General features: G+C 44.7%; 1 protein-coding gene across 4 annotated transcripts in view; it reads right to left on the bottom strand.

Moving 5' to 3' along the window:
- FANCI (FA complementation group I) overlaps positions 1–13484 on the bottom strand; it is a 28609-nt gene that overhangs the window by 2029 nt on the left and 13096 nt on the right. For all 4 annotated transcript variants that reach the window (XM_083586241.1, XM_083586239.1, XM_083586242.1 and 1 more), the window contains exons 18-37: positions 13300–13414; positions 13064–13186; positions 12620–12688; positions 10904–11005; positions 9025–9228; positions 8764–8885; positions 8097–8261; positions 7715–7894; positions 5940–6106; positions 5410–5489; positions 4986–5102; positions 4667–4718; positions 3981–4108; positions 3527–3595; positions 3034–3124; positions 2241–2425; positions 1740–1796; positions 1572–1631; positions 670–756; positions 167–262 (exon numbers count right to left, since the gene is read on the bottom strand). In XM_083586241.1, coding sequence (XP_083442367.1) covers positions 167–262; positions 670–756; positions 1572–1631; positions 1740–1796; positions 2241–2425; positions 3034–3124; positions 3527–3595; positions 3981–4108; positions 4667–4718; positions 4986–5102; positions 5410–5489; positions 5940–6106; positions 7715–7894; positions 8097–8261; positions 8764–8885; positions 9025–9228; positions 10904–11005; positions 12620–12688; positions 13064–13186; positions 13300–13414 — 2269 coding nt within the window. The remainder of the gene's footprint in view (positions 1–166; positions 263–669; positions 757–1571; positions 1632–1739; positions 1797–2240; positions 2426–3033; positions 3125–3526; positions 3596–3980; positions 4109–4666; positions 4719–4985; positions 5103–5409; positions 5490–5939; positions 6107–7714; positions 7895–8096; positions 8262–8763; positions 8886–9024; positions 9229–10903; positions 11006–12619; positions 12689–13063; positions 13187–13299; positions 13415–13484) is intronic.

A 13484-nucleotide genomic window follows, 5' to 3' on the forward strand; every position in this document is an offset into this window, starting at 1 on the left:
GGGGGGGGGCATCTAGTCCAACCACCTGCATTTCAGGAATCTCTTGGCCCAATGTGGCCCCATGACCCTAAGATTAATGGTCCAATGCTCTGCCAGCTGAGCTATCCTAAGAAGTTGCCAAGGTGTGCCCGAAAGTTGCAGCTACATTCTTATCTTGGAATGTTACCTTTGACTTTTTTGAGAGATGGATCAGAAAATTCTCATACTGTTCTATGGCAAAAATCAAGTTAGGAATTGGCTTGGATTCCCGCAACACTTTGGCCTACAGATGGAAGGAAAGCATTGAAGTGTATTAAATACAGTGGCAGCACAATTACAGGATCTCACAGTAAGTAGCTATGTAGGCCTTTCAAAGATTTTTAATATCATTTCAGGGTGAGTATTATCCACATGATTAGGGAACCAAATGCTAGGGAGATATAGATGCTCTGAATTTGATTAAACCCTGAGCGACAAAACTGACTTGAAAAACATAGCTATTCAAGGCTTTGTGCAAGTTTATCTGTCCTCCACAATTCAAATTGCACCTGTGAGTATTCAGTGGTAGTTTATGCTGCCATCCTCTGCTACTGAAGGAGCAGAGACTTAAGGCTTTAAGTACATCCCATTGAAACTCAATTAAATAAATAAGGGTCCAGTGTATTTCTGGGCAGAAATAACCATCCTCACCATGACGGTGGACACCTCAGCTGTTGTCTTCTCCTTTTTCTTCTTTTTCTTTTCTCCTGCCATGCTCAAGGTTTCACTCTGGATATTCTGAAAGGAGAAGTTGCTTGGGCATGTAAAGATAGGGGATTGAGTTTCTGTATTATAGGGTTAACAAGCTGGTATAAAACGTTGGAGCAATTCATAAAAAGAGAAAGCCCCTTTTACAAGGAGTGTTCATTGCTGAATTTATATTTGGGTTTAATCCAGACCTACCCCCCTCTCCCTTCTTCCTACTCCAGTTCTGGTCTTCCCATTGACCTTTCCATAGTCCTCACTCTGAAGAAGTCATTTTTTGCAATCGTAATCCATCTTTGCAGGAAATACTGAGCCCCTCATCCATACCACACCTTCGTTAAATAAGGGCAGGACAGTTCTGTAGTCTGCAGCTTTTTGCTGCACAGAACACAGAGTAAGAGTAGGATAGTGCCAAAATTCACCATATCAGTACCTCCCAGATTTAAAACACGACTTGGTCTAGTCAGAAGAATACGTTCCATTCTTTTCTATTATTGTTAGGATTCTCATTTTCCTGTCTTGCCACTGATAACAGCATTCTCTGCATTTATGAACAGGGCTATTTATGCTGAGAGCATAGGAAATTGTGCCGGGTACAGAATTTAGCTTCCTCAGCATCACAGCTTTCACTAAAACTCAAAACAGAGCAGTCTCTTTAAATGAACCTCAAGGCAGCAAGCACAGGTATCGTCCCATCTAGGCACTGACCAGACCCAAACCCACTTGGCTCCAGCAAGGTTGATGCCTCCTGTGCCGTCAGCATATGTAAATGCTGTTTTCCCCTAGGTTAACAGATGCACTGTTTGGGATTGGGAGTGTGAAATGGGAAATTCAATTTTTTGGCTTACCTGCACATATGTGATGAAGGCATAACACTGGGGGGTCAAGTGGGAGCCAGAGAGTCTAACCTAGAGAAGATAATGCCACTTATTTCAATAATTTTCTTCGGAATTAAAGCAGAAAACATTTATTCAGCACCTACTAACAGGCCTTGTACAGGATCACGTAACACCCACCAGCTTTTCTAGCCGTCCTGGAATCGCCCATGTTGTGGTTCGGCACACTTGGAGATACTAAAAAAAAAAGCAATGCAAGAGGACATGGTATATGAGCCACAGGAACTCCCTGCTACAGAATGCAAATGGTCTGGGCATCCTTGCCTGTTAGCATTTGTGTTTTGTAAGATCAGCAGCAGAGATCCTACAGAAATAATACTTTCAGTGCCCCCCTCAGCTGAAATTTGGCAGGTAGCAATTTATTAAGAGTCAGGATGTTCTTAGTAGCGGTGGCATTCCACTGGGATTTTCTGCCCAAGTAGGCTAACATAAACCACCATAAGAATTAGGCTAGATAGCAGGTTATACATTTTAGAAACAAACTTGCATGATTACGCACTACTGGCTACCTGAGAGTAGCCCATCATCAGTTTTTAGGCATCCAGCCTAAGTTGGGCTTAGGGAAAGTTGATGATCAGGCCCTCAAACCCAAACCTCATGCCTCAGGTCAAGAGCACTCACATATTTTACAAGGCTTGTAAGAGTGGTGTACATCTTGCTGACACTCCTGAGCAGTGTGTCCACACAGCTTCCCGGAGGCAAGGCTGTTTGTACCAGCTCATGATATGCAGTCAACAAAGTCCCAAGCTGAAGAATGATTGCCTTTTCCAGAGGCTGGGTTGGGTTTGTTGCTTGAGAGGCATCTTCTACAAAAGGAAGGAAAAAGCTTCGTAAAAACCACAAAGGTCCTTGATATCTAGAAATAGTCACATAGCCTGTTTGAATGGGTGTGCACTCCCCTTTAAAAATCAGGTATACAGTTTAAACATGTTCCAAGTTCAAGCCCAGTTCCTGGTTGGTCAAATAGCAGCAGCATTAATTAAGTTCACTTCTTACAGCTTTGATTTATGTGTCTTTTCCTTGAGATGCTGGCCTTGATCATCATATCCCGGTCACTACTGGAACAAGCTCTACTTGGTGTTGTCCTTGAATTCAGTTTGGAAATTTCAGTTGGTCTAGAATGTGGCTGTCATCTGTATTGATTAACAAATTTGTTCCTGAGCTTAATTCAAACCATTTCACAGAGTTGACCATGTTTGGGGCAGGTGGACTGTTTTTTGTCCTATGAAAACCTGTTTCCCTGGGGTCTTTTCCAAAAACCTGTGCCAAAAGGCCTTTTGTCCCTGATCCTGTGTTGTTTTTTCTTGACTTGACAATAAGGATGAGAGTGGGAATCGTCAGCTGAACTGTTCATACTTCTTAACACGAGACAACCCAAAAGACACCATTTGAGAACTACTGTTCTTTTTCTTACCTGCTGCCTCCAGTCCCAAATGACTCTTCATCTTATTGATCAACCAGTCCACCTCTTCGAGGACCTTCTCAGCTCGACTCAAAATCAGTAACTAAGAAGAGAAGAAGAGTTTGGATTTGATATCCTGCTTTATCACTACCCGAAAGAGTCTCAAAGCGACTAACATTCTCCTTTCCCTTCCTCCCCCACAACAAACACTCTGTGAGGTGAGTGAGGCTGAGAGACTTCAGAGAAGTGTGACTGGCCCAAGGTCACCCAGCAGCTGCATGTGGAGGAGCCAAGACACGAACCCGGTTCCCCAGATTACGAGTCTATCGCTCTTAACCACTACACCACACTGGCTCTAAGAGAGAAAGAAATTGCTTTGAATAGCACATTGTGCCTTGCAGCCACAGGAAATTGCCAAGTAGAATTTACTTGTCACATTTATGTACCACTTTTCATTAAATTTGAACCTAGTTTTTTTTGTTGTTGCTGTTTTATACCAACTCACACAAGCTGTAGGAGCTGCTGTCTTGGCGTTCACAATAGCAAAGTGGGACTGGTGCTCCATTTCAATATCCTAGGTAGAGAGTGGGGGATTAAAAAGATGAAACAAACAGTAATTTAGATACCTATCTTTTATTATTATTATTATTATTATTATTATTATTATTATTATTATTATTCCACCATTCCTTTTTATCTTCACAACAACCCCACGAGGTAGGATAGGATAATAGTCACTGGTTCAGTGTCACTCAAGTGAGCTTGGTCTCTAAATGGGAATTTGAACCCAAATTTCTCTGGTCTAACACTCTAACCACTACACCAGCCTGATTCTACGTTCTTTCAACAGCTATATCCAGGAAGGGGATTTGGGGATACAGAACAAGCGCACAAGCTCTGCATTGGCAAATGCATGCAGACTGATAAGCTCAGTCTAAAAGGCCCAACTGATCTCTTACCTGGTCTATGTCCCCAAGCTGAGCATGGATATCCTGGGCAAGCTCACGCAATACACTGCCTGGGCTCTTGATGAGAACATGCAGACTGAAGAGCAGGGCTAGCAAGCCCTTGCAGCAAGGGGCGTCATCTGCGGAGAGTGAAAACACAAGTAAGCTTTGGAGACACCATGGCTGGTCTACTGGGTCAGGCCAACAACCAACCCAGCCCAGCATTCCATCTCTTAACAGGCCTTCTGCAAATCTAACACTGCTTAATCTCCTTTTCTCATGTTCACAGCAAATTAAAGTTAGCATGACACCCACACTCTATCATAATTTTCCCTAACCAGGGCTAAAAAATGCTATTTAGTGCTGCTTTTGTCAAAAACACCGATACAGGCATAATGCTGACCGCAGTTCCAAAAATGGGAAGGAAGGAAGGGAGAGAGAAAGAAGAGAATGTGAGCCCACAGGATGTAACCTAATGATGGCGAGGAAATCAAGCAGTGTTGCACTTGCATTGGGTCGCATGAAGATGTTTAGTGGCCCAAACTTCTGTCAAACAACTTTGGGTACCCTTATCTCCCATTAATTTATTTTAACCCTTTCTTTAAACCTGGATGCTACATTTCATTTGATGACCTAAGCTGCAAATGTCATCAGGCCTAAGGCAGGGGAACGAAGTCTTACCTGGTCAGAAATCTTACCTAGGCTAGTTTCCTTGCAAATCTTGACTGTCCAGGATAACAGCTGCATGAACTGCACAAGAAGAGAGAGGGTGACTTTTCCCATTACAGAATTATTAGTGTTTATGTTGTTGTAAAGCCACCATGAGAGCTGTTTTCAATGTAGGTTGAAAGGCAGATCAGAAGAGTTAAGAGAGAATAAATAAATGCTACGTATTAAAAGCAAGAGTTTAATCAGATAGATTGGACTGAGGGCTGGTCCACATGTAACATACAGACCAACTTAAACATGAGGAAAGGCTGGTGGATCAGGCCAGTGGCATCACTCTGCAGTATATACCTGGAGGGAGGAGGGCTCCAACAGTTTGGAAAGAGTTGCAAGGATGTTGATTAACAGAAGTGCTTCCTTGCTGCTGAAGTCATCGTCAGCATTGCTGAGCTGGTTCACTAATGACCTCTGAGAAGGAGGGGGAAAGGAAAATGGATTTCATGAACAAACAACAAACGTAGGAAAGCAATGAAAGGAGGGGAAGAAGGTGGGGTGAACACTTTTTGAGACTCAAACATTCTGTTCCTGTCCAAGTATTCTTAGGCAATTCCCTAAGTAGGAGATGCTCCTTTCCTAGATCTGCTTCAATGGCTTTGCAATTGTAAGCAGCAAACTGAGAGCACAGGCCCAATATCTCTGCCTACATCCTCCTGAGCAAGAGGTCGATCCATCCCTTCAAGCAGTTTGACCCCAACATCACCTTTCTGCAGTTCACCTGAAACTGTCGAATCTGAAAGGCTGCTTTCTCAGTGACGTTAATGTCCCTGTCTTCTTCCGCATCTTCGTTTGAAATATCTGGCAAAAAGGAAAAAAGGAGGAGGGAGAATGGCAACAAGGTAGAAGTTGAGGTCAGGAGAGAGAATTCATCACAGCTATACACATGGAGATTATCATTACTTTGAAAAGCAGTGGCCGGCAGTATATTTGCTTATATTTATAAAAATACTTGTATGCTGCAGTTTCTTTAAAAAATATCAGTAGTCTACAACAATTTTATTTACATATACAATAAAAAACCATGCAAAAACTTAAATTCACAGATCATCAGCTCACTATTCCAGAAGATAGCTTTCTTAATTGTCTGCGTAAGCTTGGCACCATAGAAAAGTGTTCAGTGGACACCCAGAGGTTAACAAAGAAGGGGCCTGCAGAATCTTTACAGAAAGAGCATTCCGCAGGAGTGTTCCGATGACACTTCCAGCCCCTTCACTGACAATTCAGCAGAAAACGAGCCTTAATGCTTACCCAGTGCCTGCAGAAACTGTGGGATCTTTGCTGGATACAGCTGTTGCACGGTGTTAAAGATCCGCAGCAAACCCTCCAAGCACAACAGTGAGATGCTCTTGCCCTTCTCCTTCTTGCCCGATTCTTCAGCTGCGGTTGGGATTGAGGTGTATCTCCACAGCAGGACTCTTTGGGGAAAGGGGTAAAGTAGGGGGTGATTTAAGGCAGGCTTAATGGCCATGTGTGATGACTAGGAACAGCCAACCCTTGTACCCAAACTACTCATCTGCTATTACTGTGCTTAACTCTCTATTCATGCATGCAAAGGAGGGTGGGGGCAGAAGTTCACGTCAGGTCATCTCTTACATGCACCTCTTGCAAAGTTAGTACAGTCAAAGTCAGGCCTGCACAGTTTGTGGCCAACAAAACCAAACACAGCCAGCAAGCCACACAATGGGCACGCCAGCTGCTTGATAATTTCTCAGGTTCCTGCTGTCTTAGGCAGGCAGCAAAAACAGAATGAAAATCAAATCCTTGGTCGGCCACTATATATATATAGCTGACAAGCTGCACCCTGCTGAGTGGGTGCATCTTATGACATCTTATGACAAGTCCCTCCTTATGGCTAGGACTTCCCCAGTGTTCAGTGGCACAATGTGATCCTAAGAAGAACTGGCCAGGAGTCCACCTAGTCCAGCATCCCATTCCCACAGCGGCCAGCCTATGGGAAGCCTGCAAGCAAGAGCTGAGTGCAAGAGCATTCTCCCCTCATGTGGTTTCCAGCGACATATTCAGAAGCATCACTGCCTCTGACGGTGGAGGCAGAACATAGCCATCGGGGTTGGCAGTTGTGTACTTAACATGCTGCAGCCTGTGCAGGGAACCTAGCTGTCACCTGGCATCCCTCCACTAGTGTATTGTTCACCATTGTAGCTGGTGAATTTGGGTAGAGGACCCAGAAAAATGTATGTCCTCCCCTGGACTTCATTCCGCCCCTGCTGCCGTTGAGAAAGAGCAGAGCGGGGTGGGTGGACACAACTTAGGCAAAGAATTCCTGCCCCAGAGAGATGGGAAACATCAGGTTGCTGAGTATTAAGCCTAGAAGCCTACCTCCCCACCCCTGGAGCTTCTGTGGGAAGTTAGCAACATCAGCAAGAGGGTAGGGGAGAGGATTTTAAGAATCACTGCCTCTGCATTGCCTCCAACCGTCAAGAGTGCTGAGGACTGGGAGTTATGGATACCAGTAACAGCAGAAATGCCTGATGGACTCTTAACTTCCCTTTGCCCCCACTGTCCCTGAGGAAGAGCAGAGACAGGGGAGGCATGGCAGATGAACATCTGCTCAGGTTTGCTTGCTATCACTGGGAACCACCGGCACACCTAAGATAGGCAGCTTCAAGAAACAGTTCATTTCTCTTGCCTTGGGGATTCTCTCAAGCCAGAAGGATAAAAAATATTCAGGATGCATATTCTTCTTGCCTAGATATACTTTATGATGGCAGTATCTTATGCCTATATTATAGAGCTGAATTTATTATTGGAAACCTCTGTACGATAACTTTGTTTACAATATTGCAAAAACCGTACAAAACAGTTTGACTTAACTAACTACTGCAGAAGTCTGCTGCTCAATGGCCTCAAAGACCAAGATGCTACTTGCTCAGAATCCCAACACTGGCTTAGTTTCAAACTCCTCTTTGTTTTCTTTCTTCACCTTTTAATATGTAAAAGCTTGAGATATTTAAGAGGTACCCTTTACGAATATCACACCAAAGTCTTCAGGCCAAGGGACTCACCGAGTGATTCTACAGAGGTTCTGGAACATCTTATCTCTGTTCTGCCCATCAGGCCCATCTGTTTGTCCCGTCTCCTCCAACTGCTGTACTTTCTGCAAGGCCACACTGACAGCATAGCGCATGAACTCACTGCTGGAGCGCAGAACGGCCAAGCTCTCCTCGTGGTTCTGGGAACAGTCCCTGGGGCATCAGAAGAAAGCAAATTCTCAATGGTTGTCAAGATGGCAAAAGGGAATCAGGGATGGAGCCAGAGGAGAAAGTGGTGTAATCTCAGGTGACTTAAGCTACCACTAAGATTGGGTAAAAGCACAATCAGGTATCAAGAGAGATACAAAATTTCTAGATACCCTAGATGAATGTGCCTTGAAACACAGGTCCTTACCTGAAGAGACTTGTAAGTAATGTGCACACAAAGCCCATGGAAAGGAAGCTTCGGGCAATTTTATTTGCCGAAGTGGGTTTGTTCTTCCCAGCTTTCTCTTTCAGGATTTCGCAAAGTTTGGTATAGCACTTGAACAGGCCCAGAACATCTTCAAACTTGTTCTTGCTGCAACACACATTGCAGAAATAAAAATGCAAAAAACCATGAGACAAACTATTTCAAAACAGAACCTAGGTATTTTTATTTCATGTTTCACTCATGAAGCACACAGACAAACATGCAGATATTAGTCATTCACTAGAATGGACGGGTAACTTAGTTGGACTCCGATAGACCCATTTGCAAAGCTGTTTTAAAAGAAATTGAGGGAGGGTAGGACAAAGTAATGTCTGAACTAATTTCCATCCTACTGGGATTAAAGGACCACTATTAATGAGGAGAGCTGGGATTAACACCACTGGCAGTCACTTGAACCCAGAACCTTCAGAGACTTAGTCAAGGTTCGAAGTGTTCAGCTCAACCAGACCATCTAGGTTTTTTCACTATTTCTGCTATCAGGAATTGTGCTGAACTTGCAAGCTCTATCCCATGCAGTTTGCAGCTGGGAAGTCCTGCTGGCTGTATGCTGATGGAGGGCAGAGAGAGGGAGGATAATTTCATTCCTTACCTGAAATTCCCTATGCTAAAGTTGTACTCAATCAGGACCTCACAGACGCCCATCACTAAAATAGCGTAGATATTGTTCTTCAAGCCCACTCCTGTAGACTGAGAGAAGTCTGCCGACTTATCCTGAGCATAAAAAGGTAAGAAATTAAAATCTAATCTCCAGGGCTTTGCAGAAAGAAAGAAAGAAAGAAAGAAAGAAAGAAAGAAAGAAAGAAAGAAAGAAAGAAAGAAGCAGTCTTCTCCCTTCCTGTTCCTAACTTACCAGTTCAAAATCTTCTAATTCACTCTTGATCATTCGCCGTGTGATCGACTCCAGCATCTCCTCCAAGTCTTGCTGGAGACCCTTATCATCATCATCTTCTTCTTCTTCTTCTTGTTCTTCTTCTTCTTCCTCAGCCTGTCGGCGCAGGCTTAAGGTGCTCTTATACCAGGTCAGACAATGCTGAATACAGCAGAGTAAGTGAGCCTGAAGGAAATTGCAGCATCAATCATTAATGGTCATGCAGGTTGCTCAGATGCCTCCTCACTCCTCAGGAAAATGTTCTTGCCACAGATACCAGCCTCATATAACCACCATGCTTAAGTCAAATTAATGCACAAAGGGGTTAATACTATAGAGAAGTGGTTTTCAACCAATGTGCTGTGGCACCCTGGGGTGCTTTGAATGATGGCCAGGGGTGCTGCGGGCAACGCTGGCCTCTGTCCCTCTTTCTTTCCCTCCCTACTCTGATGTCCTCTTGCATCTCTGCATCCCAAAGGCTTGTACAGCTGTTTATTGCAGCAGTCCTGGCTAAAAGCTCCACAGGCGAATGGTGCCTCTGGGAGGCATCCCTCTTTGCGGTGAGAGGGGGGCAGCTCAGAGACCAGCGGGGGCAGCAGCAGCTGCCTGGAGGACTCCCAAGGAGAGGGGAGAGGAGGCTGAGGGAACACTCCACAAGGGAGGGTGTTCAAAAAAGGGTGAGCGGCTGCTAGCTCTGCAGTCAAGGGGTGACATACCTGGGCTCCTGAGCCCCACAGGGCTGCTGCTGAAAGAATGTGGTTGGTTTAGGGAGCCTTGAACTCAAAAAAGGTTGAAAACTTATGCTATACAGTAATCTGTTCTGCCAGGGCTAAACTGGACACGACACCATCCACACCATTTCACTAATGGTGTGGGTGGGCCTTTAACCCTCCCCCTGCCTACTCCCTTGTACTTCTGATTCAGACCCAGCAGCTGCTAACTGCTCTGGAAGCTTTTCTTCCAAAGCAGTGCAGAGTAATGCATTGTTTAAGATAAAAGGACCTGCAGTTTGTTTGTTTGTTTGTTTGTTTGTTTGTTTGTTTGTTTAATAAATTTATATATTGCTTGATTGTTAAAAAAACAAACAAACCTCAAAGTGGTTTACAAAAAAGATAAAACAATAAAATAGAGGGAAAATTCACATCTGTACTTTAAAAACATACAAAAGTAAAAATACTGAAACGGATTAAAATTACTCCAACTTTCTAAGCATCTGGGTAGGCTTGTCTAAAGGTAAAAGGACCCCTGACCATTAGGTCCAGTCGTGACTGACTCTGGGGTTGCGGCACTCATCTCGCTTTATTGGCCAAGGGAGCCGACGTACAGCTTCCGGGTCATGTGGCCATCATGACTAAGCCGCTTCTGGTGAACCAGAGCAGGGCACGGAAACGCCGTTTACCTTCCCGCCGGAGCAGGACCTATTTATCTACTTGCACTCTGACGTGCTTTTGAACTGCTAGGTTGGCAGGAGCAGGGACCAAGCAACGGGAGCTCACCCCGTTGCAGGGATTCTAACCGCCGACCTTCTGATCGGCAAGTCCTAGGCTCTGTGGTTTAACCCACAGCACCACCTGCGTCCCTTGTCTAGTAGGTGCCAAAAAGAGTACAGTGATAGCACCTGCTTGATCTCAATAGGCAGGAAGTTCCAAAGTTCAGGTGCTGCCACACTAAGTGATCAAGTTCTTACAAATATGGAATGGGTATTATGTGGCATCTGTAGTGGTGCCAGTTCTTAATTTATGAGAAATATGCTGGCACTTTCCTTTGAAAGATGCTAGTTACAAGCTCCAGATATCAGTGGAACTGAAAACAAACTTTTAAAAGCCATTATCCAAGTGACTCAATCCTTCAACGCTCTCACCAAAGGTTCTTGCAGGAAGATTTGGTCTCTCTGAGCCAGGATGCATCCCTCTAGTTTTAACGGGGGCAGCAGGTCAGGTTCTGGTTCATAATACCGCTTTATCTGCCACAATAAATAAGGAACAACATTTTACAAGTGAGAATCATCCCACTTTACTGCTAGGCAGGAGAGGGAACAGGGGAGAAAGGCTAAGCATCTGAATTAAAGTTAGAAATAAGAAATAAATCTTCCCTAGCTTAGGATTGCTGAACTAGGGTGAAAACATATACATACTTCCTACCCACACTTCTCTGCCCAGGAACAGGAATAGTTTTTTCCCACCACCGTGTGTGAGATCCACTGACATACATACCTGGCTCAAATATACATCAGCACAATTTTCAACCCTCTCTTCCCACCTCCCCCTGCTCCCATTTAGACCAGCTTTCCCCACCCCTCCTAGGTGCCTGACATGTTTTTCCATTTAAAGAGTTAAAAAAACAACCAATCACCAATTCTATGCTCCTTTGTTTTTAAACGTAAAGCAATGCTCTGGGCAGCAAGAGAGGAAGGTGGAAAGGAAGTGTCTTTATGACTGACACAAGGGGAAGCCAATCAACCTTCTGCACAGACAGCTTCACCTGGAAACAGGGAAGACAGCTTACTCCCAAGTTTGGGAGTTTGTACATCTGTCCAAAAAGGAAGGGGGAGCATGAATCCACATCTCAAGTGCATTGTTCAAGATATGTGCATTTGCGTTCTCTCTTATGAAACTGATGCACGGCTCACTGACCTTCCATCTATCTTATTTCCCCCTCCACCATGCGGCTTCTAATACTTGTTTTGAGTTTCAGGTGCTTTGAAGCAGAGTTGGAGAACCCCAGGCCCAGGGGCCAAATGTAGCTCTCTGGCTACCTCTCTACCTGAGCCTCAGGACTCTCCCCAGGCCACAACCTCCACTGACAATGCTTTGCACCCACTTTGAATGATTTCGCCTAGTTGGAACGAGTCCCTGATCTGTGATAATACCTCTTGCTTGCATGGATGAAGGATGGAGAGCAAACACACACAGTGTCCACCATAAGAGTCACTTCAGTCGCTCTGCCCACTTTTGCCCCTGGTCCCACCCACTTTTTACTTCTTACTCTGCCCACCACAAGCTTGCAGCCCCCAGAAGGTTGCCAATGAGGGAATGAGGTCCATGGAAAGGTTCTCCATCCCTGGTTAAACCATCAATGACTGTACATTTCCAAACAGTGGAATCCAGAAATGCAGGTATAAGCAGCAGGTTAAAAAAAATAAGAGAGAGAAGGATGAGATTCTAAGTTGATGCACGTCCTCACTTGTCATCTTATGAGTTACCTCTTGCTGTGTAAACTCTGCTACCTCACCAGATAGCAAAAGCAATGAAGTGTCCTATGGCATCTTAAAAACTAACAAAAAACTAACAGAAAAACCTTCCGGGTCTAAGGCTGCCATTTTGTCCGAACCAGGATGCTCTGGTTTGTGCTTTCCCTATAAACCTGAATTTGAAACCAGAATCAGAAACTAAGATTGGTAATGGCCCTTGGCTATGCACAATAAAGGGCTGACTTGACCGAGAAGCCAAGATCACACAGGGAGGGGAAGACTGGGGAGAAGAGAGCATGTGAGCCTACGGCTGGGATGTGCAATACCAAACTATGGTTTGTCATACTGTCTGAACCAAGCCTGCAATGTTTTGATCTTGCCATATACCTGAGACAGCAGCATCTCCAGAATGGAATTACTCAGTTGGGAGTTTCTCCGCAGGACATCATAAAAACCCTGAGAGGAAAGAAAGGTTAAAAAAATAATAATAGAGCCTTTAAAAACTCTCACAGGCAATTTTCATCACTGTAGGCAATGGAAGACAACCATGTTGCCTCGGCTGCCTGCCGCTATGCTAAGAAGCAAAAACTGATCCTCACAATATAACACACAAAACCAAATCAGGTCCCATTGCACTGCTATGAAGCACAGCAGAGGTGCGGAAGGGTATTATACAACTAGAGCGCTACAACACACCAGCACACAAGCACTTACCAGAAGACCAGGAACCAGCTTCCCAAAGGCCTGCAGATGCTGACATTAATCCACCACCTCGACACTGCTTGAACCGAAGAAATTATGTGGAACCACGGCCAAAAGGATCCTCCTTACCTCATAGAGCATGAATCTGACATCAGCCTGCTGACTTAAGCATCGCCTCAAGCTGCCCAGGATTTCTAGGCAGAAGGCCTCATTGGCTGCTGCATTATAGCGGGTATGAACATCCACCTGGACCTAGAAGGCAGTAACAGAGTCATGAGAAATCATCTCTGGTTTATTATGACTGAAGCCGCAACCCTATGCACCTGAGGCTGCACAGGACCTTTGGGAAGCTGCTGGCTGCTTACCTGACTCGCACCAATTGCCTGGCTGCACTGGGAGGAGGTCAAGCTACCCAGAACCTTAAAATTCTTTAAGAGGAGCAGAAACCCAGAAACTGCTGACTTACGGGCCTCCAGCTGCCTGTGATGGAAACAGAGGCAAGGGAGAACAATTAAGGACACCCATGGATGCTTCTGCTGAGAATTCTGGG

The sequence above is a fragment of the Podarcis filfolensis genome (genome assembly GCF_964270895.1).
Source record: "Podarcis filfolensis genome assembly, chromosome: 14".
In the NCBI taxonomy this organism is placed as follows: Eukaryota; Metazoa; Chordata; class Lepidosauria; order Squamata; family Lacertidae; genus Podarcis; species Podarcis filfolensis.